General features: G+C 38.9%; 1 protein-coding gene across 4 annotated transcripts in view; it reads left to right on the top strand.

Annotated features, from left to right (window-relative positions):
* ANO4 (anoctamin 4) overlaps positions 1-23,253 on the top strand; it is a 607,193-nt gene that overhangs the window by 328,375 nt on the left and 255,565 nt on the right. For all 4 annotated transcript variants that reach the window (XM_006871106.1, XM_006871104.1, XM_006871105.1 and 1 more), the window contains 2 exons: positions 6,576-6,712; positions 11,620-11,778. In XM_006871106.1, coding sequence (XP_006871168.1) covers positions 6,576-6,712; positions 11,620-11,778 — 296 coding nt within the window. The remainder of the gene's footprint in view (positions 1-6,575; positions 6,713-11,619; positions 11,779-23,253) is intronic.

Here is a 23,253-nt window from a genome sequence, read left to right as displayed (position 1 = left end):
GCATTCTCATTTAATGAGACTAATAGTGGAATTCTATGTTGGGGAAAGTATCGGGAGGTGATGGTTTCCATTAGCAAGTGACCTTGTTTGGATGAGTGGTATATTGGTGACAGTCATGTCCATAGATAAAAAAAGTCATACTTCCAGCAGGGCTGGCCAATGGGATCTGTGAGGGCAGGGGCCACGTCTGTCGAGGTTTTGGACTCAGCTCTTAGCTGAGCACAGTGTCTGGTCACGGTGGTTATGTTGTTAGTTGCCGTGAAGTTGATCATGACTCTGGGCAGCTTTATGTATTAACATTAGACCATCATAGTCACTCTGGAAGTTCTTGTTGAATAAACAGATTTTTTTTTTTAAGTGACTAACTTTGAGTGTTAGAGGCTGGTCCTTAAAGAAAATGATGTAAGTATGCATCACAGTACAAACGTCCCTTTAGTGAGGCTGATGACATTGCAATGGTGACCTGTTGATGAAAGGTACATCTTCCTTCTATCTGTGGAATGTTTACCTGTTTCATTGGCTGGTTGCTGGCCACGTGTTCAGTGGCATCTTCTCTGGCGGTTCAGCATTTCTAATCCCTGTTGCAACTCTAAAAAGGCAGTCAGGTTCTACTGGTACTGCTGATTCTCTTAAAAATCAGGTGGTTGTGACACACACACGAATTGCCTGGAGTATTCAGGTGGCTGCCACACCAGGATGGACCCCCAGACAGGTACACTGGTGGGCAGTCAGAGGGAAAGCAAAAGCTTCTCTCCCTTTTCCCAAGTTAGCTGATGCCTCCAGAATAAACTAGGTGAGCCTTTTTATACAGTAGTGTTTAATATCAGCATTATTATTATCTTTTCAACTTTTTATTGTGAATTGAGTGAAGGTTTACAGAAAAGATCATCAGTTTTACATTCAACAAATAGTACACTTTGTTTCATCTCGGTGATTGCAATCCCCTCCATGCAAAACCAGTTCACCGGCTTCCTTCCTGTGGTTCCTAGTTCCATTCTACCCACCTTCCCATCCCTTCTCAACTTGGTCCTTAGGAAAATGTTGCCCTATTGACTTTGAATGATTGACCATTCCATGGTGAGCATACCTTATTCGTGTTGCTGCCTACGTCATATACCTATCTACTATTTGGCTGAATATCAGGTCACAAGAGTGACTTCCTTTCCAGTCCTGAAGGGTGGTCAAAGACCATAGTCTCAAATTCCTCCAGTCTCTTTCTGACCAGTAAGCCCGATCTTTTGTTGTTGTTGTTAAATAATTTTGAGATTAGTTCCACATATCCTGCCACTCTATCTATGACCTTCTACTGTGATCCCTTTCAGAGCAGTTGGTAGGGATAGCCAGACACCATCTAGTTCTTCACATCTTAGAGTCATGGAGACTGATAGTCACATGTTCCATTAGTCCATTGGACTAAATGATTCCAAACCTCTTCAATTTTCATCACTCTTCTGTATTCCACACATGGAAAGACCAATAGCTGCACTTTAGATGGTCGCTCATGAGTTTTTAAAATCCCAGACAATGTTCACCAAAGTAGGATGTAGAACATTGTCTTTGTGGACTATATTATGCCAGTTGACCATGGTATCCCCTGAGACTAGACATCAACATTATTAATGTTTTACACCTAATAATTCTGTTATTTGGAGAGAGATCTAATGTTTTATAGGAGATTTAGTCCTACCCCTGGCTTCCATCCTCTAGATACCAGTGACATACCCCCAAGCCCAATGTCTGTCTTCAGAAGAGAAAAGAGAGGGAGGCTTCAGACACATACAGCAGGGATAGAGACCATGCGAAGACAGGCAGAGACTGGAGATATGTTGGTACAAACCTTGGAATATCCGGAACCACCAGAAGCTGGAAGAGTCAAGGAAGGATTCTCCTCTAGAATCTTTGGAAGGATTTCAGACATCACTCCTCTAGAGCTGTGATAGGATAAATTGCTGTTCTTTCTAAGTCACCAAGTTTGTTGTCATTTGTTACGGCAACCCTAGGAAATTAATACACTGGGGAAAGATAAATAATTAGACTTTGGGGCCATTACTGGAAACGGGCTGTGAATGATAAAGCCCTAGTAATGCAGTGGTTAAAGCGCTTGGCTGCTCACCCAAATGTCAGCATCTCAGACTCACCAGCTTCTCCATGGAAGAAAGATGTGGCACTCGGCTTCCATAATGCCTCCCAGCCTTGGACACCCTTTAAAGCAGTTCTGCTCTGCCCTGTGAGGCTTCAATGAATCAGAATCAACTCAACAGCTGTGGGTGTGAGTTTGGGTTTGGCTTTGAACTAACACTAATTCCAGGTGACTCAAAACATCACTGTGATCTGCCATTCTTAGGAGTGCTCAGATAAGCAATGGAGATTTTTCTCAAATCCATCTCATGGTGGGTCCACTGGGGTCCCAAACCAGTCCTGTAGTTCTCCAGGTCAGAAGTAATTCATTAAAATTACTATTCAGCAACTGGCAGAATCCCCAGTTCCCCAATATCTCTATTGTTGGTGTTAGGTGCTAAGTTGATTTTGATTCATAGCAACTCCATAGGACAGAGGAAAACGGTCCCAGAGGGTGTTTTGAGCTGTAACCTTTATGGAAACAAAGCACTAGACATCACTGGGTAGGCTCAAACCACCATTTGTGCCACCTGGGTTCCTTCCAGTGTCTCTGGATGTTGCCCAATATTCCTTGGGGGTGGGGCAAAATTGGTCCTAGTAGAGAACCACTGATATGTAGAGGACTTGATTTCAAATGACCAGTGTTTAACTGGTTGTGCAAATACCCGAATATAATACGGACAGAAGGTGACCTACTCCTTTTCTTTCCTTGGTAAAAGCATAGGGGCAGCTTTCATGGATGGATGGGTGGGATAGTCAAGTTCCCCACAGCATGAGCTAGACACCCAGACATGAGTTTCAGTGCTTTTTAAGCCTCCTCATTTACCTCACATCCCATACCAATCCACCCCTCCCCAAAACAACAGTGACTCATAAATGCCTCCTCTACTTACTTCTGTTCCTAAGACTGAGATGCTAACATCAAAACCCAGGGTGTAGAATCTATAACATCTCTTAGATATCTGCTGTGTCAGCTACTCAGCTAATAGGTACATTCTCGCACTTAATCCTTCTTGCAGCTCTGTGATGGAAATTTTCTTTGTTTCTGCCACTAGTGAGCAGAGTACAAACTTACACAACTAAGTGGTAGAGTTTGGGATAGTAAGCAGGTTTTCTGACAGTGTCAAAACGATATTTTAGTTCAAATCTCATCAATAGCTAGATGAAATTTAATCACTTTCTACTTGAACATTTAATCAATCCCATCTTGAAACTGTGGCACTGGCTCCTGGCTTGTGATTATGAATTGAGTTAGGAGAAATGTAAGTGCAAGATCCTGGACCCATAGGAATACTGAGTGGTGCTAACTCAAAGTTGGAAGTTAGAGTCTACCCAGAGGCACCTCAGAAGAAAAGCTTGGCTATCTGCTTCTGAAAATAAGCCATTAAAAACTCTATGAGGTACAGTTCTACTCTGACTCACATAGGTTGCTAAGAATCAGAATCAAGTCAAAGGCAATTGAGTATTTTAGAGCCATAAAATACTTGAATAAAGGGGGCTTTCAGGCTCTATTAGACTGTGAGCACCTCAAAGTCAGTATCTAGTGCCTCTACATCAGTCAAGGCAAAAAAGGTCCCTACCCTTATGGAACTTAGACATCAAGTAAGTAAGTATATAAATGAATACACAGAATTACAGATCGTGCTAAGTACTGTAAAAGAAACCACCAGTGAGAGGAGATGAGGAATTATTGGAGGACGGGAACTTTATACTCAGGATGGTCTTTGATCCTGATGTCTCCCTCAATGCTGGACTTCTGGCACTTCCTCAGAAAAGGATTCGTTCTCCTCCTTGAATAGCTGGACGTGTGTGGTTGGTGGTTGTGGCTGGCTTTCAGTTGACTCCAACTCATGGTGACCTTATGTGTAACAGAACAAAATGTTGTCCCGTCCTGCTTCACCTTCTTGTGCCCACTGTTGCAGCGACTATAGCAGACCATGTCATTGAGGGGTCTCCTCATTTCCACTGACCCTCTCTCTGCCTGACTAGCCTGAGATATTTTTCTAGTCATTGGTTGTTGTTGTTGCTAAGTGCCGTCGAATCGGTTCCGACCCATAGCGACCCTGTACAGGGTTTCTGCTACATCTTTACGGGAACAGAAAGCCTCATCTTTCTCCCACAGAGCCATTGGTAGCATAGTGTTTTGTTGTTAAGTGCTGTTGTGTCAATTCTGACTCTTAGTGACCCTGTATTGTCGTCCAGTGCATTATCCTGCAGTGTTATATTAGGACTCTAGCAATTGATGTTGTTGTTGTTGTGTGCCGTGGAGTCGTGGAGTTGGTTCCGACTCATAGCGACCCTGTACAGGGTTTCCGAGGCTGTAAATCTCTACAGGAGCAGAAAGCCTCATCTTTCTCCCATGGAACAGCTGGTAATTTTGAACTGCTGACCTTGAGGTTTGCAGCCTGATTCATAACCACTACGCTACCAGAGCTCCTTCTAGCAATTGAGAGCATAGTATAAATGCCCCTAAAACTTGGTTAGGTGAAAGAATCATGTTTCTATCATTATAGCCTAAGAATCTCAATATCTATTATAAGTATTAGTTTCCTATTGCTGCTGTAACAAATGACCATAAACTCAGTGGCTTAAAACAACACAAATTTATGATCTTTTTGTTTTTGGAGTTCAAAAGCCCAAAGTGTCTTCAGGGTTCCATTTCTTCTGGAGACCCTAAGGAAGTGCATTTCTTTCCTATTTTACCTCCTGCATGCCGTCTGCCTTCCTTGGCTCATAGCCACGTTCTCCATCTTCAAAACCAGCCGGGTGAAAGCTCCAATTCTCTCTTTTTGCCTCTGACCCTTCTGCTTCCCTCTTATAAAAACCCTGGTGATTACATTGGGCCCACCCAAATAATCCAGCATAGTCTTCTCATTTTAAGACTGTTAACCTAATCACATCTGCAAAGTTCCTTTCATCATATAAGGGAACACATTCCCAAATCCAGAGATTAAGACGCTATTGGGATCCATTTTTCAGGTTACCATAGTAAAAAATACATATTCATTCTATTCCATGGGCATCTTATTTTATGGATGGAAAACTGGAACAGTTAAATAAATTTGGTGAAATACCACACTTGGATGTAACTACAGAGTCTGGTGACCCCCCATCTAAGTAGATAATCTCTATTTTATTTCCAGACCCCATTCTTTCTTTTTGTAATGCTTACCATAATTTCCATTTATTTGTTTGACTATTCCTGTTGTTTATTGCCATGATAGCATGTCACTTTTATTCACCAGAGTGTGATATCACATAGCTCTATGACTGATACACAATCTACCCATCAATAAAATGTTTTCAAATAAGAGCGTGAATATTATATGCTTAGATAAACAGAACTCAGTCTCGTATGAACCGTTCTGTGCAGTGGTTTCTTACAGGTTAATTCTTAGCTATTTCTGTTGTGGTGCTGTGGGATAAAGTACTGGACCACAAGGTCAGGTTGAACCACCAGGTTGGAAATCCTATACAGGGTTGCTATGAATTAGAAGCAACTCAGGGGCACTTAACAACAAAGCATCAAAGGAAACAGAGAACTGCAGTGTTATTCAAGTTGATTTTAAATAGTTCCTGCATCTGGCATTATACTTGTATCTTGTCTGCTTGTGCTCAACTTTCTTTTCTGGAGCACTGCAAGACAATATGAATTTGAACAGTGAAGTAAATATTTGGAACTCTAGAATATAATACTTTATATGTTGACATTTTTAGCATTGCAATCTTTTGAGAGAGCCCCGAACTCTCACTTTATTGTTTCATTGCATCTTAGAGGAAGAAGAGTGGCAGAAAACCTAACTATATTCTGTATTACTGCATTGTTGTTGTTGCTGTTAAGTGCTGTCGAGTCCGTTCTGACTTACAGTGACCCTATATAGGGTTTCCAAGGAGCAGCTGTTGAGTTTGAACCACTGACCTTGTGGTTCAAACTGACCTTGTGGTTGAGTGCTTATCCTATAGCAACACACCAGGAATCAGGTTTCCTCCAATCTCCATTAGAGAAGTAGGAAACAAGAGCTCACACTGCTCTTACAGAATGAAGCAATTGGTGTATTTATGCACTCAGCCAATTGTATGCTACATAAGTGGACAAATAAGAAATAGAAGAGCAAAGGTTATCTCCATCACAGAGTATGAGTTCTTAGAAGTCTTAAATGAAAGTGCCTTATGCTAAACAACTATGTGTAGGAAAGCTAAACAAACCACACTTCCAGTTGTCGTGAAAGCCAATATGAAGGTCCTTTAGGAAGCTTCACATTTCCCTTAATCTTGCCTAGTCAAGGATGTTTTACAACTGATATCCTTTCCTCTTAGAAAGTAATATACCTGCCACTCCTGGTGTTACTGAAACAACAAGAAAATATGAAGTCAAAACAAGATGTTGTCTCTTTTAATATTGCATTCGAGAGTCCAGATTCTTAATCCCACTTGTAATGCATTTCCTTTGGTTTTAGTGGCCAAGGATGTCAATATTCTTTTTGATGAATTAGAAGCTGTCAACAGCCCTTGCAAAGATGATGACTCTCTCCTGCATCCTGGGAACCTGACCAGTACTTCAGATGATGCTAGCAGATTGGAAACAGGGGGAGAGGTAAGAGTATGTGATTTCTTAAGAATAGAACTCTTGAGCCAGTTGAGAACCTGTGGAACATGTTCCAGTAGATTATTTAAGGGTATAATCTCATTGAATTGCTATTGTTAATTGTTGTCAATTCAGCTCAGACTCTTGTCATCCTTTTGTATACTAGCACAAAGCATGGCCTGGTCTAGTGGCAGCTTCTTGATCACTGGTATCATGGTCAAGCCCATCGTTGACGTTGCTGTGTTAATCTATTTTATAGGGAGATCCCTCACTTTTTGCTCACCCTCTGCTTTACCAAATAGAATGTCCTTCTTTAGCAATTGGTCTTTCCTAATGATGCGTCTTAAGTAAGCTAGTCAAAGTATTGTCATCCTTGTATTTAAGTAGCGATCTTGGTTGTATTTCTTCTAACAGTCTACGGACAGTCCACGATCTATTCAGTACACCACAATTCACATTTGAAAACAAGGGGGCAGCTTTTATGTTTCTTTGGCCTCCCGCATTGGATATAGCAGATTTGTGGGATCCTAGGCTCAAAACACACTTTCAGTGGTCTGTGCACTTCTTTCCTTATGTTTTCATTTCAGTGATGTTCTTTAAACCACTCATCATTTTAAAACCAGCTCCATTGTGGGTGTCACCAACAACTATTAAGTAAGCTCTGCAAGGATGGACCTCTTTTGACAGATCCCCAGCATGTAGAACCGTGGCATAAAGTGGATCTTAGTAGATTGTGTTTTCAGGAACTCTGAAATCTGGAAACTCATTACAATCACTGTGTAAATACACCCATCTGTTTCTGTGTAATTTGGGCAAAAGAAACACTTTGCTAGAGTCAGTCCCCATTGCTCAGGTGTGTTTTAGTGGAGTTTATGGTTTTCTTGGTATATGTACTAGATATTGGTAGTAGGAACACAGTGTTAGAGTAGTTTATACATTGCATATTCCAAATGCTTTTATTATTCCAGGGCCAATTAACCATTTAAAAGGATGACATTTTTGAAGAGGGAAATTAGTTTACTTCTCATAGGTTTCCCAGACCTTCCCCCACAAAAATCAAACTGTACTATCCATGGTTTTGAGGTGTTTGGTTTTGTTTAGAAGAAAAATACATTTCCTTATCTCTTAACACAGATGGTTTGGATTCCATAATGTCTTCTAGAGGGGTCCTTGCACAGAACCTCAGAAAGTCTCATTCTCTGAACATTGTTGTGGCTGTAGTTGTTAGTTGCCATTGCATTGGCTCCTACTCATGGGATCCCTCAGCAGAATGAGACGTTGCCTGGTTCTGTGCCAGCTTCAGGATCTTGGCTATGCTTGCAGATACTGTGTATTTTGAGTGCCTTCCAACCTACGAGGCTGATCTTTCAGCACATGTTGAACAGAAATTGTGCCCCATATGTTTTCTTTGGCCACGTTTTAGAAGTGGATCCATAGATCTTTCTACTTAGTCAGCCATAGTCTGGAAGCTCTGCAGAAACTTGTCCACCATGGGTGACCCTATTGATAATTGAAATTCCAGTGGCATGGCTTCTAGCCTAATAACAACACACGAGCCACCAGGGTATGACTAACCAACAAACTAATGGTAGCCTCTTAACTTACAGATGAGGAAGCAGACTCAAAAAGATTAGGGCTTTGCTGAGATGACACAGTTCATTGGTCTCTACAGGAAACCAAACCTCCTTGTAATACCTTGGCAGGTGCATTGTTTTGGGATGCAGGACAGAGACTGAGGTGCAAAATCATCAGGATTGTTGCTTTGCTGGACAGAAAATTTTTAAGAAATGTTCATTTGGGTCGACTTCTAAGTGCCTCCTAATGCAAAAAAAAAAAAAGACAATGAGGTTTATTCATCTATTAAAAATGTCTGCACCAAGACATGGTCACGGGTGCTTAATCCCTCCGAGCTGAGAGTTTCCTTTTAGATGAGGTTGTGTGCATACCATTTGTGCAGGAAGGTAGTTTTTAATAATGGCCTTTGAAGGGCTGGCATGTTTGCCTTCTTCATAATACTGATGTTGTCTGTGGCCTAGAGTACTGGAAGATTCTTCATTTCTCCTTACCCAGGTTTGCAGATATATTTTGGAAGTCTATGAGCCTGCAGCCTGACCCGCCCACACTTGGTAGATTTTTTTTTTTTAAGTGATATAGATGACTGCAGGAGTCCTGGTGTGGAGTTTCAGAATAAGCACTAGATTGCTAACTGCAAGGTCAGTGATTCAAATCCTACACAGGGTCACTGTGAGTCAGAACCGGCTCAAAATCGCTAACAACCATAACAGAGGATGACAATAAGCCTAAGGAGCCGGTATGAAACTCAACCCTCTCCTTTTGTTATTTACTCCTTTATATATAATATTTGATCCCTGTAGGATAATATTTGTAACTTATATAAATTATAAATTGTAATAATATAATCAAATGAACATCTTGAAATTATGTACTACAATGGTATTTTTCAAACAATGGTGACAACCTATTAGTAGGTTGCAACACTGATTATTTTATAATGGGATGAAATTGGAAATAGAGGGGCTTTGAAAATTCGTGTAAAATGGAATTAGAAGATAATGGCTTCCGCTTGTTGAAGCCTCTTTATATTAGAGTATATGCAAATAGAAAGGTTAAGGGTTTGTTTTGTAATACTTCTGTCTCAGTTGCATTATCTGTGTGTGTACATTCTAGGATAAATAAAAAAGTATTGCTTTAAAAGCATAGAAACCTTTCTTAAACAAGATGAAAGTATGAGGTTGTTGTTTCCTGACATCTCCTCCATCTAGGTCTATGCACTTTTAAAGGTAGTGTTTCCATCTCTCTAACCCTTTCCCAAAGAATCCTGTTCTCTTTGATTTATATCACTTTAAAACACCAGTTGTGACATCCTTGAGGGACTCGAATTGTATCCATTTAAAATATTGCTTGAATTTGGAGAACAAAAAGAAGTCTGAATGGGCAAGATCAGGACTGTAGGGTGGATGGGGTAAGGTTCCCAACAAAATTCTCATAACACAACCCTTGTTACTCTCGAAAAATGAGCAAAATAATTCCTTAGCCTTTTTCTCTCACCCGTTTTCTGTTTTGTTTTGTTTTTTTTAAAGACTTCCTTATAATAAGACCCTATGATTATCCTATGTCAGAAAATCCATCAAGATTTAGTCCTTTGGAATCCCCAAAAAACAGTCTTCATGACCTTCTGAAGAGAACTTGCTGCCTTGAATTTAACTGGACCCGCAGAGTCAGTTAGGAGCCACTGTTTTGATTGGATTTTGTCTTTGCAGAATCCCTAATAAGAGTAAAACAAGTGGATTACTGAGAGAATTTGGCTGCCTCCATCTACTGATCAATCACAGAGCCGTGTTTAAATATGCTTTGTTTGGAATAAATCCATGTGACTTTCCCTCATATATAAACATAGATCACAAAAAATATTTTTATACTTCTGGGCAAAAAATTTAAGAAGTATCAAGCTAGAAATCATTTAAACTGATCACAGCAAAGCTAATTATAGTTCCATCCTCTCCCCTCTCAATGGCACCATCTTTCTGACTTTTTTCCTTATTCTAATTCTCTCATCTAAAAATACTTTTGCCACATAATACATAGCTTTAAAATTATATTTTTGGGTTTGCTTTATATATATATATACTAGTGTCATATAAAATGAAGCCATTTTTTACTTGCTTATTTTTCTACCAGTATTATTTTCAAATTTCTTGCTCTTGTTAGACATCACTGTAGTTTGTTCATTTTCATTGTTGTCAGTGGTGGTGGTTGTGATGTGCCATGAAGTCAGTTCCCACTCACAGTGACCCTGCACAGGGTTTCTGAGGCTGTAAATCTTTATGGACGTAGAAAGCCTCACCTTTCTCCCGCAGAATGACTGGCAGTTTTGAACTGCTGACCATGAGGTTAGCAGCCTGATTCATAACCACTAAGCTACCAGAGCTCCTTCATTGCTGTAAGAGTGATCTTCAAAAAGTTCATGCAAAAATTGAATTAAAAGATAATGGAAATTTCCATAAATTTTTGAAGCCCCTTCATATAATATTGCATTATATGACAGGTATACAATTTAGTTGCTCATCTATGGACGCTTGAGCTAGTTGCCATCTTTTAAACAGTCTGCTATTAGTAAAAATGCTAATTATATATATGCACATATATAATCATAAGGAGCTCTAGTAGCATAGTGGTTACGAATTGGGCTGTGAACCTTAAGGCCAGCAGTTTGAAACTACCAGTCTCTCTACGGGAGAAAGATGAGGCGTTTTGCTCCCGTAAAGGTTTATAGCCTCAGAAACCCTGTACAGGGTCACTATGGGTCGGAACTGACTCGACGGCACTTAACACCAACAATATAACCATATGTGTATGTATACACATACACACATATATGTATTTATTGATGTATCTATGAATACATATACATACACATATCTCAGTTGCCGTGAAGTGTTTCTCTTTGGCTGTGTATTTTGCAAATGTTCAGTTTTATGAGGTAATGCCAATGTATATTTCAGAATGATATCAATTTTCACTCTCACCTGTCAAAGATGATAGTTCTCCATTGCTCTACATCCTTACCAACACTTAATATTGTTGAATGTCTTAATTTTTATCCACTTGATTTTATTCCTTCTCTGATTTTTATTTTGTTTCCTCTTGTATATTTTGTTGCATGGCATCAGGTCAAGTTCTGACTCATCACATCCCTGTATAGAGTTTTTGAGATTAGCTAGTGGGTTTGAACTGCCAACCTTTTGGTTACCAACCAGTATAGTTTTCACTAATAAAAATCGAATTTTAATAAAACAAAATGGAAAAAATCATTTTATTTTAACTTGGTCAATATCACTTACTTGTGGCTCAGTTTTATGAGTGGTTTAAACTGATCCTTTTCTCTTTGTATGCAGACAGCACCAGAAAGAAACAAATCAAATGGACTCTATTTTAGAGATGGAAAGTGTCGAATTGACTACATTCTTGTGTACAGAAAATCCAACCCTCAGACTGAAAAGAGAGAAGTGTTTGAGAGAAATATCAGAGCAGAAGGATTGCAAATGGAGAAAGAGGTAAAAAGTTTGTTTGGATGAGAAAAATTAACATATCAATATACATTTATATCAAGAAGCAAATAAAAAATTAACAGTTAGTCAATAAGCTGAACATTTCATTTGCTCAGAGTTTGCCAGTCTTCAGTGCTTGGGAAATGCTCCAGAAATTAGACGTTCATAGCACAATCCGCCTTTGAGAGCATTTCAATGCCCAATGATACCCTGAAAATCAAACTATTCTATTCCAATTATATGAATTGTTTCAAAATGTTATTATTTACCTGACTTCCTACATAGACTGCTTCTTGTTTTAGTGTGTGAATGTTGTTGTTAGATACCATTGAGTCAGTACCGACTCGTAGTGACCTTATGAACAGCAGAACAAAACACCGAATGGCGAGTTTTAATTGCATGGATTAAAGAAAACTTAGGATAAAATGCAATCAATCACTCCATTCCAGAGACTCTTTTTACATTCTGTGAAATGTCCTGAGCTTGGCACCCTCACACACCACAAGAGACTGGCTGGCTGATTTGGCCAGAAACAGCTGGAATTTATAGAAGTGTCGCTAGTTTAGATGATATTCAGGTTGATTTTCCCAAGCTTTTCCACACTCAAGAATTACTCGGCCACTGTTTTGCTTTTTCCCTTTCTTCCTTCTCTGCACGGGTTCTTATTTCTATTTTACTTTTTTGTTATAAAACTAAATTAAACATTTTGAATTTCGCATGAGCAATTTTAAAGGAAGAATCCAGTAAAGTACAGAAAGCCCAGTCAGGCTTTTGATAATAATCCATCATGAGATTATTGTTTGTTGTTGTTAGGTGCTATCGAGTCCGTTCCAACTCATAGTGACCTTGTGTCCATCAGAACAAAACCCTGCCTGGTCCTGTGCCAACCTCACAATCATTGCTACTCTTGAGCCCATTGCTGCTGCCAATCTATCTCGTTGGGGTTCTCCCTCTTTTGGGCTGATCCTCTACTTTACCATACATGATATCCTTCTCCAGGAACTGGTCCCTCCTAACAACATGTTCCAAGAATGAGCGACAAAATCTTGCAATTCTCACATCCGCATTTCTTCCGGGATAGCTTTTGTTTTGTTCTCCTGGCATGGTATTTTCTATATTCTTTGCCAACAGTATGATTCTATTGGTATTGCATCAAATCATCTACAGTCACCTTCATTTATTATTTAACTTTCACATGCACATGAGGCTGTTGAAAATGTCAGGCTTGGGTCAAGTGTACTTTAGTCCTCAAATTCACATCTTTCCTCTTGACTGCTTCAGAGAAGTCTTTTGCGGTAGATTTGCTGGTTGCAATGTATGTTTTGATTACTTGACTGTTGCTTCCATAAGTATTGATTGTAGATCCAAGCAAAATGATGTCTTTGACAACTTCGATTTTTTCTCCATCAATTATGACATTGTGTATTGGTCCAGTTGTGTGGATTTTTTTCTTTGCACTGAGGTGCAATCCATGCTGAAGGCTGTGTTCTTTGATCATCATCAGTATTTCAAGTCCCCTTCATTTCCAGCTAGCAAGATGTATCTTCTACATTCTGTTGGTTGTTAATAAATTTTCCTCCATTCTTGATGCCATGTTTTTCTGAATACAATCCAGTTTCTCAGATTATTTGTTCAGTATAGAGATTAAATAAATATAATAAAAAGATAAAACCCTGACACATACCTTTCCTGATTTTAAACCATTCAATATCTTTTGTTCTGTTCTACTAACTGCCTCTTGTTCTATGTACAGGTTCCTCACTGAGCATAGATAAGTGTTTTGGAATACCCATTCTTTGGGATATTATCCAGAGTTTCTCATAAGCCACACAGGCCAATGCCTTTTCATAGTCATTAAAACACAGGTAAACATCTTTCTGGTATTCTCTGCTTTCAGCCAACATCCATCTGATGTCAGCGGTGATATCCCTGGTTCAACATCCTTTTCTGAAAGTGGCTCAAATTTCTGGCAGCTCCCTGTTGATGTCCTGTTGCAGCCATTTTTAAATTAATTATCTTCAGCAAAATACTACTTACATGTGATGTTAATGATATTGTTTGATGATTTCTATATTCTGTTGGGTTACCATTCTTTGCAGTGGGCAAGTATTTCCAATCAGTCGGCCAGGTATCTGTCTTCCAAGTTTCTTGGCATAGATGAGCAAGCACCTTCAGTGCTGCATCAGTGTGTTGAAATGTTTCAATTTGTATTCCGTCGGTTCCTGGAGCTTTGTTGTTTGCAGTGCTTTCAGTGAAGCTTGGACATCTTCCTTCAATATCACAGGATCTTGATCATACGTTACCTCTTGAAATGGCTGAGCATTGACCAGTTCTTTTTGGTACAGTGACTCTGTGTATTCTTTCTATCTTCTTTTTATGCTTTCTGTATCGTTCAATATTTTGCCCATAGAATATGTCAGTGTTGTCAGTTAAGGCTTGAATTTTTTTTCTTCAATTCTTTCAGCTTGAGAAATGTTCTTACCTTTTGGTTTTCTAACTCTAGGTCTTTTGCACATTTCATTATAGTACTTAACGGCCTTCTCAGGCTGCCCATTAAAATGTCCTGTTTAGCTATTTTAGTTCATCAGTTCTTCCACTTGTTTTAGCTTTTCTACATTCAAGAGGAAGTTTCAGCATCTTTTCTTACATCCATTTTGGTCTTGTCTTTCATTTCCTGTCTCTTTAATGATCCTTTACTTTGTTCATATATGATGTTCTTGATGTCATCTCACAACTCTTCTGGCCTTTGGTCATTAGTGTTTAGTGCATCAAATCTTTTTTTGAGATAGTCTCTAGATTTAGGTGGGATATATTCAAATTTAAGAAGTGTGGTGACTGTAGGATAAACACTGGACTGAGAAGCTCAAGGTCTCTGGTTAGAACCCACCAGCCACTCTTGTTGTTGTTGTTGTTAGGTGCAAACAAGTTAGTACTGACACATAGCGACCTTATACACAACAGAACGAAACACTGCCCAATCCTGGGCCAACCTCACAATTGTTGCCACGCTTGAGCCCACTGATTCTGCAACTTTGCCAATCCATCTCACTGGGGGTCTTCCTCTTTTTCTCTAACCCTCCATCTTACCAAACATGATATCCATCTCCAGCGACTGGTCCCTTCTGACAATATGTCCAAAGTATGAGAGACGAAGTTTGGCCATCCTGGCCTCCAAGGAGCACTCTGGCTGCACTTCTTCCAACACAGATCTGTTGGTTCTTTTGGAAGCCCATGGCACTTTCAATATTCTTCTCCAGCACCATAACTCAAAAGCATCAATTCTTCTACGGTCTTCCTTATTCACTGTCCAGCTTTCACATGCATGTGAGGTTATTGAAAATATCATGGTTTTGGTAAGACGCACCTTAGTCCTCAAGCTGACATCTTTGCTCTTCAACACTTTTAAAAGGTCTTGTGCAACAGATTTACCTAATGCAATGTGTCAGTTGATTTCTTGACTGCTGTTTCCATGAGTGTTGATAGTTGATCCAAGAAGAATGAAGTCCTTGAAAACTTCAGTCTCCAGCTACCCTGCTAGAGAAAAATGAGGCTTTCTGCTCCTGCAAAGATTTACAGCCTTAGAAACCATCTACAGGGTTGCCATGAGTCAGAGCCAACTCAACAACACTAAACAATACCAACAACATGTTCAAGGTCATATTTTGGCTTTTGTGAACTTGTATGAATTTTCTTCAGCTTCAGCCTGAACTTGCACATGAGTAATTGATGGTCTGTTACATATTCAGCCCTGGCCTTGTTTTTGCTGATAATATTGATCTTGATTGCATATTTGGTCAATTTCAGACTGAATAAGTTGGTGGGATTCTTCAGTTTCATCATCACTGGCTTTACTGGTTGGTTACTAAATTTGAATAATAATACTATTAAGTGGTCTTGCTTGTAGATGTATGGGTATTATACTATCATAGACAGTATAGTATTTCCAGATAGATCGTGAGATGCCTTTTTGATGATGAATGGGACACCACTCCTCTTTAATTTGTTCTTACTGACATAATAAACCATATGATTGTCTGATTCAAAATGGTCAATACCAGTCCATTTCAACTCTCTAATGCTTAGGATATTGATCATTATGCATTCCATTTCATTTTTTTACAGCTTTTTATTATGAATTGAGTGAAGGTTATAGAGCAGATCATCATTTTTGCACTGAACAAATCATATATTTTGCTTCATTACAATGATTGCAATCACTTCCATGTACTAAAAGTTCACAGTTTTTACCTCTTTTTGCTTTTACAATTGCATGCTTCCCTGTGTCTCCCATTACCTTCATCTTTCCTCTGCTAAGCTCCTTTTCTTAACTTTTTGCAACATTGTTCTCATGCAATATTTGTCCTTTTGTGATTTACTGATTTCACTCAGTATAATGTTCTCCAGTTTCATCCATGAGGTGCTTTACAGATTCATTGTGATTTTTCAGTGTTGCATAGTATTCCATTAAGTGTATGTAACAAAGTTTGTTTAGCCACTCTTCTGTTGATGGGCATTTAGACTGTCTCTATATTTTTGATGTGTCTCTTTTAAATGGCATTTTAAAGGATCCTGTTTTCTTATCCATTCTCTCTCCATCTCTTGACTGGTGCATGTAATTCATTTACATTCAGTGTAATTCTTGGTAGGTATGAATTGATTGCTGTCTTTTTGCTGTGTTTTTTTTTTTTGTTTGTTTGTTTGTTTTGTTTTTTGAGGTGCTGCTTTGTTCCATATAACATTCTGAACTGAGTTCATTTTGTTTGTAGGTTTTGTTTTCATTTTCTTAATTTCCGTTATGTTAATGTTTACTACCTCTTTCTGATTTTCCTGTTTTAAAATTTTTTTATGTGCAGGTGCATTATTTTTCTTTGAGGTTACCCTGTAATTCATTCTTTTTTCCCCCCATATTTAAAACATTCTTTTTTATCTTGAAATCAACTTGACTTCCTTGCTCTTTGGAAGTTCTTCATCTATAATATTCCCTCTTTTTGTTTTGTAGTTAATATCATTTTAAATTGATATCTCTGGTTCCATATTTTCAGTTGTATAAGTTTGTTTGACTTTAAATACTTCAGTATCTGCATTGAGTTCTGGGTGGTGGTGTCATGAATAGTAATCTCAGATTGTTGTCTGCTATTGTGATTCTCAGACCAAAGAACACTTTTTAGTATTTTTTTATGTTTGTCTGGTCATTAGAAATTCCTTTCATTTCTGTTTTTCAGGAAATGTCCCAATTTCACCATCAGATTTGAGGGGCAGCTTTGCTGGGTATGTGATTCTTGGTTGGCAGTGTCTTTATTTTTGTTTTTTTCAGTTTTATATGTGTCATCCCATTGCCTTCTTGTCTTCATGGCTTCAGCTGAGAAATAAGAGCTTGCTTAGCTTTAATGGTCCTCATTTGTAGATAACTTTTCATTTTTCTCTACCTGTTCTCTGTATTCTTTCCTTGTGTTTGATTTTTGAAACTTTGATTATGATATGTCTTAGTGATTTACTTTTGAGGTCTATCCTTTTGGGGATTGGTTCTATTTCTTGCATGCTTATCTTCTCATCTTTTATGATATAGGAAGGTTTTCTTCCAACAATTCTTCAACAAATTCCTCTGTGATTTTTATTGTTTCTTTTTGTTCTGGAATTTTGTTTACCTGTAAGTTATTCCTCTTCGTGTTGTCTCACATAACTCTGAGGCTTTCTTTGGATATTTTCATTCATTTTTCTGAGTGTTCTAGCATAATAATATTGAGAGACTTATCTTCAAGCTCACCAATTTGATCATCCATTGCTTCAATTCTATTCCTTTGCCTTTCAATGTACTGTCCATTTCTGAAATCTTAGTATTAACATTCTGTGTTTCTAATTGTAGGTTTTGTATTACTTCAAATTTTGCATTTATTTTGTCTGTTTGTTCTTGTAGTGTTTTCTTGAATTATTCTAAAGTTTTTTCCTTGTATTCCTCAATATTCCTGTCAGTTCTTTGAAAATTCCTAACTATCAATCTTTTGTATTCTTTTTCAGCTAATTCCATTACCTCTTCTTCCTTAGAAACATTTTCTGCATCATGGTCATTTGTTTGAATCATTCTTGTTTAGTTTGTTTTTGTGAGCTGAAATTGTCTGTTGTCTCCAGGACATTGTGGGTTTGCTGTATTTGTTTTCAATTGATGACTATATGTTGATGTGTTCTTAGGCTTTCATCACATCTCTCCTGTGGGTGCAGTTAGAGAATGGAAGTATGTATGCCATTGTTCTTTGTCATTCATTCATGCACCTCAGTTTATGGTGGTTTTGACTGGTGTTGGTTGCTGTCTGTTGTTGATCAAGTGATATAAGAGCTGACATTGGCTCTTGCCTAGTGGGTGGAACTGCAAAGGGTATGGTTGTCACTGGGCTCTACGGGTACAGTTTCTGTCTCCTGTTGGGCAGGGAAGAGAAAAACCCTCTCACACACAAGTCAGAAAACAAAACAGAATAAACAAACAAGGAACTGACAATGAAAAGAGAAAGTAATAAAGAGAAAAAGTAAAACAGGCAGCAACCAGTAAAAAAGAGAATATAGTAACTGTAAAGACAAAGAGGGACAAGGAAATGGAGCTATAGAAGAGCTGACAGGGTGGGTGTGAGAGGGATGTGACAATAGAGTTCCTGGCCCTGAATGGAGTCCCATCATGCTCCATGTCATCAATGTTTGGGGCACTCAATCTGGAAGTAGTTTGCGGAGGCCCTTGATGGAGCTGACTTCAGTATTAGGACCACAGGGAAGCTGGGGGCAGGGTAACTGGTTTAATGCTTGTCTGGTGGCTCTTCTGGTTCTGTAGGCCTTAAGCTGAGCCCACCTGAATCCAGGCGTCAAAATGGTGTAATCTGCCCTTCCTCACATTGGCATGACTCTTAACCATATGACTTCAAACTCCCAGAGAGCAGAACTGTTCTGGGGTAGATGAGACTGGGACTTGGATACATCTCTAGTTACCAGGGGAGCATGAGGGAAAAGAAGGAATCACAGCTTTCCATTCACCTGTGAGACTCTGCTCTGCCAAAGCTGCTCACAAAGGTTCAAGATGATCACACGGCATTTGACTGGTCATTCACCAGTCAGTTTCCCTCTCTTGCCATCTCTATTCAGCTTCTCCTCCCAGTAAGCACTCAATCCACTTCTCTGACCTTTCTTCTGAAGTTCAGGGTTCCAGGATTTTCATCTGTGTCAGTTTCATTTGGTATCTCATATCTTTGTTGTACAGGGTCCATGTCAGGTGTCTGCCTAATCCACCATCTCACCAGTAATGTCCAGTTCATTTTTGAAGACTTCTCATTTTCCTAGGTTCATACTTCCTACATTTCACGTTCTGATTATTAATGAATATGTGTAGCTATCTCTTCTCATTTTGACTTGTGCCCCATCCACAAATGAAGGTCACACAAGCTTTTTCCATCCACATCATTAAGGTTAACTCTTCTTTGAGGAGGCAGCTCATCGCTAGCCATATTTTAAGTCCCTTTCAACTTGAGGAATTCATCTTCTGGCACTATATCAGACAGTGTTCTGTACTTTCCATAAGATTTTCAGTGGTTAGCCATTCAGAAGTGGTCTGTCTCTCCTTCCTAGTCTGTTTTAGTCTGGAAGCTCCACTGAAACCTGTCCACAATGAGTCATCCTGCTGGGACTTCCAATACTGGTGGCATAGCTTCCAGCATGACACTATTGTACCCAGAAATTCTGAGCACATTTATGGACCTTGGCTCCATGAACTGAACTATGAACCTATTCTCAGATTTCTCCTAAATAGTGTGCAGAGAGCTTCTGCAACTTTTTTTAGTGAACAAAGAACATATTGGCACTTAAAGATATATGTTTCTGATTCTATCCCTTAAGAGTCTGAGGATCGGTTTTTAGGGCCAGACATCCAGGTTTTCCTTGGTAATGATACAGGCTACATGAAGTGTCCTGGCTTGATCATGCATCAGAGGCATACTATACCTCCACTTGTTATGCTGATCTTAGGACATTTCAGATAAATGGGATTTTTCTATGTCTGTTAGAATGACCTCAACTCTTAAATATTTATAAAACAGAAGTCGTTTTTGTTTTGGTTTTTTTCTGGAATGCCTCCAAGAGAATTAGAAAAATGATAGGCTGAATGTGGCCCAAGGGAATAGGTTCTTATTACCAGGAAATACAACCAGCTTGCTCAAAAGACCATCCCAGATGGAGGTTCCCTGTAACAACAAACAGAATTAAACATGCTATTTTTTCCACGTTATTGAGGTTCCAGAAAATCTTTACTACAGCCATGGAGCATATTTTATTATTATTATTATTATTATTGTGTGATAATTTACATGGGAGAACATTAGTTTTACATTCATTCTATCATGCATCGTTTATTGCCATAGTTAGTATCCCGTCCGTGCATCATCACCCAACCAAAGGGTACACCCCGCAGGCCCCCTCCTCCCCCCACGGTCCTCAGCACACAGCCCTCTTCCCTCCTTGGATCTCAAGTCCTCAGCCACTCCATCTCTCCGTGTCATCCTCTCTGTCTCCATCTCAGGCCTCACTGCTTCTCTGGGTGGGGTCCCAATCTCTGCCCTTCTCCAGTGATGGTCCCAGGAGCCTTCACTCCTAGACTGAAAGGTTAATCACTCCCCTCCTTGCTATAAAATATCTGCCTTTGCATTTCCAGTCCTCACAATCAGTCCTGATAACTATTATTCACCTTTGCACATGGAGCATATTTTTGATAAATGTTGGTGTTTGTGTTCTTATTGAGACTATTGTATGCTCTCTTTTATTCACATTATTAGTCCATGAATATCTTTGTTCTTAAAATAATTACTTCACCCTTTACTCTTATCCCTAAGTTTCAGAGTTTTTACATGAAAAAAGAAAAGCTCTGAATTGCCATGTAAGTGGAAATAATGATGGCTCTTCCTCTGATCCATTCTGACTCTCAAAATGTTATATTTCCATCAAAACTAGATAGCTTTGTTCAACTAAATTCGATTTACATTTTAAGCTTTGTAACTAACTGTTTTCTCTATTCCAAGGGCTTCTGTGTATATGTCTTTTCAATGTCATGTCATAACTTACTAGTTAAAATCCAAAAGCTTCATACTTTTCCAAATAATAGACATTACTAAAGAGCTGACAAATCCTCTATTGTGTATAAAAGTAGGTAGCTGAAGGAGATTACTCTGCCTGTTGTACAATTACGCTGCACAATACAAAGCTGGCCTTGACATGACAGATGGACTGACTATTTCTATGATTTTGGTTGTATATAAAATAATTTGGTTTAGTCACAACTTTAGAAATTTTTAATGGCATTATTATTATTATTGAGACAGCTCCAACTCATTGTGACCTTATGTGTACATAAGACAATGAACCATTGCCTGGTCCTGTGCATCCTCACAATTGGTATGTTTGAGGTTATTGTAACTACTGTGCTAGTTCATCTCATGGAGTGTTTGTTTTTGGCGAAAATGTACATTACCAAGGATGATGTCCTTTCCTAGCAATTGGTTTTTATTTATGACAAAAATGAGGACAGATTCAAATTCAATTTTTCTTAAAATCTTTGTACCCCACCTGATTTGTTAACAAGTAAGTGCATTAAGATATATATGCTGTTGTTGTTAAGTGTTGTTGAGTTGGAATAGTCTGTAATCTGCTCTCTAATTAGCTCGCAGAAAGCAATTCACAACAAAGTTTTCAAAATAAGTACGTTCAGGTGATTAAATTCCTAGCAGCTGTCCATTTAAAGAGTGTCCCTTCTTATGGGTAAATTCATATTTATCAATTCACATTTTATATTTTATATAGTTATATAAATATATATAGATTTATAAGTTCATATGAATTTATACATTTAATATATTTTCATGAATTATGTAAGATTTATAAACATATATTTGTTGTTAAGTGCCATCAACTCAGTTCTGACTCATAGTGACCTTGTTTGGTTTGAACTACTGACCTTGTGTTTCGCAGTCCAGTGCTGATATCACAGCGCCATATCAGAAGTACATATATATTGTTGTTGTTGTCAGGTGCCATCGAGTCAGTACCATCTCATAGTGACCCTATGCACAAAAGAACAAAACACTGCCCAGTCTTGGGCCAGCCTCACAACTGTTGCCATGCTTGAGCCAGCCACTTGGCCAATCCATCTCCCTGGGGGTCTTCCTCTTTTTCTCTGACCCTCAACCTTACCAAACATGATATCCTTCTCCAGAGACTAGTCCCTCCTGATGGTGTGTCCAGAGTATGAGAGACGAAGTTTGGCCATCCTGGCCTCCAAGGAGCACTCTGGCTGCACTTCTTCTAACACAGATCTTGGTTCTTTTGGCAGCCCATGGAACTTTCAAAGTTCGCCTCCAACACCATAACTCAAAAGCATCAATTCTTCTATGGTCTTCCTTATTCACTGTCCAGCTTTCACCTGCATATGAGGTTATTGAAAATACCATGGCTTAGGTCAGGCGCACCTTAGTCCTCAAGCTGACGTTTTGCTCTTCAACACTTTAAAAAGGTCTTGTACAGCAGATTTGCCTAATGCAATATGTCATTTGATTTCTTGATTGCTGCTTCCGGGAGTGTTGATGGTTGATCCAAGAAGAATTAAGTCCTTGATAAGTCAATCTTTTCTCCATTGATAAGAATGTTGTTTATTGGTCCAGTGGTGAGGATTTTTGTTTTCTTTACATTGATATACAATCCATACTAAAGGCTGTGGTCTTTGATCTTCATCAGTAAGTATTAGAAGTCCTCTTCACTTTCAGCAAGCAAGGTTGTATTATCAGCATATTGCAAGTTGTTAATGAGTCTTCCTCCAATCCTGATTACATGTTTATATATATATATGTACATATATTAGAGAGGTTTGGTACTGTGGGTTATTACATTGCACTGTAGGGTCAGCTTGAACTGCAAGGTTCGTGGTTCAAGCTCACCAGCTACTCCTTGGGAATCCTATACAAGATCGTTATGAGTCAGATGTGAATCTACTTGCACTTAGCAACAACAATAACAACAGCCAGAATCATCATTGGAGTTACAGATGGTGAGACATCATATGTCATATTTTGGACATATTATCAGGAGGGTCTAATTCCTGGAGAAGGACATCATGCTTGGTGAAGTGGAAGGTCAGCAAAAAAGAGGAAGGGGAAAAAAAAAAAAAAAAGGAAGACCCCGATGAGATGGAGTGGCACAGTGGCAGCAGAAATATACTCAAGCATAATAGCAATTGTGAGGAAGGCACAGGACCAGGCAGTGTTTTGTTCTGTTGTGCATAGGGTTGCTATGAGTCTAAATTGACTCAACAACATCTAACAACAACAAAACATATGCAAAAAGGGGCTTTAACTGATAAGAAGAGAAGGCATATGCATAAGAACACCCACACTTGCAGATAATACCTACTTGTCCTGGCTTCGATGACTGGATGATCAGAGCTCAACCAGAAGTAAAAAGAAGAGG

The sequence above is a fragment of the Chrysochloris asiatica genome, unplaced genomic scaffold (genome assembly GCF_000296735.1).
Source record: "Chrysochloris asiatica unplaced genomic scaffold, ChrAsi1.0 scaffold00160, whole genome shotgun sequence".
Classification (NCBI taxonomy): domain Eukaryota; kingdom Metazoa; phylum Chordata; class Mammalia; order Afrosoricida; family Chrysochloridae; genus Chrysochloris; species Chrysochloris asiatica.
Note: the sequence above shows the minus strand (reverse complement) of the source record. Positions and strands in the feature narration are given on the sequence as shown.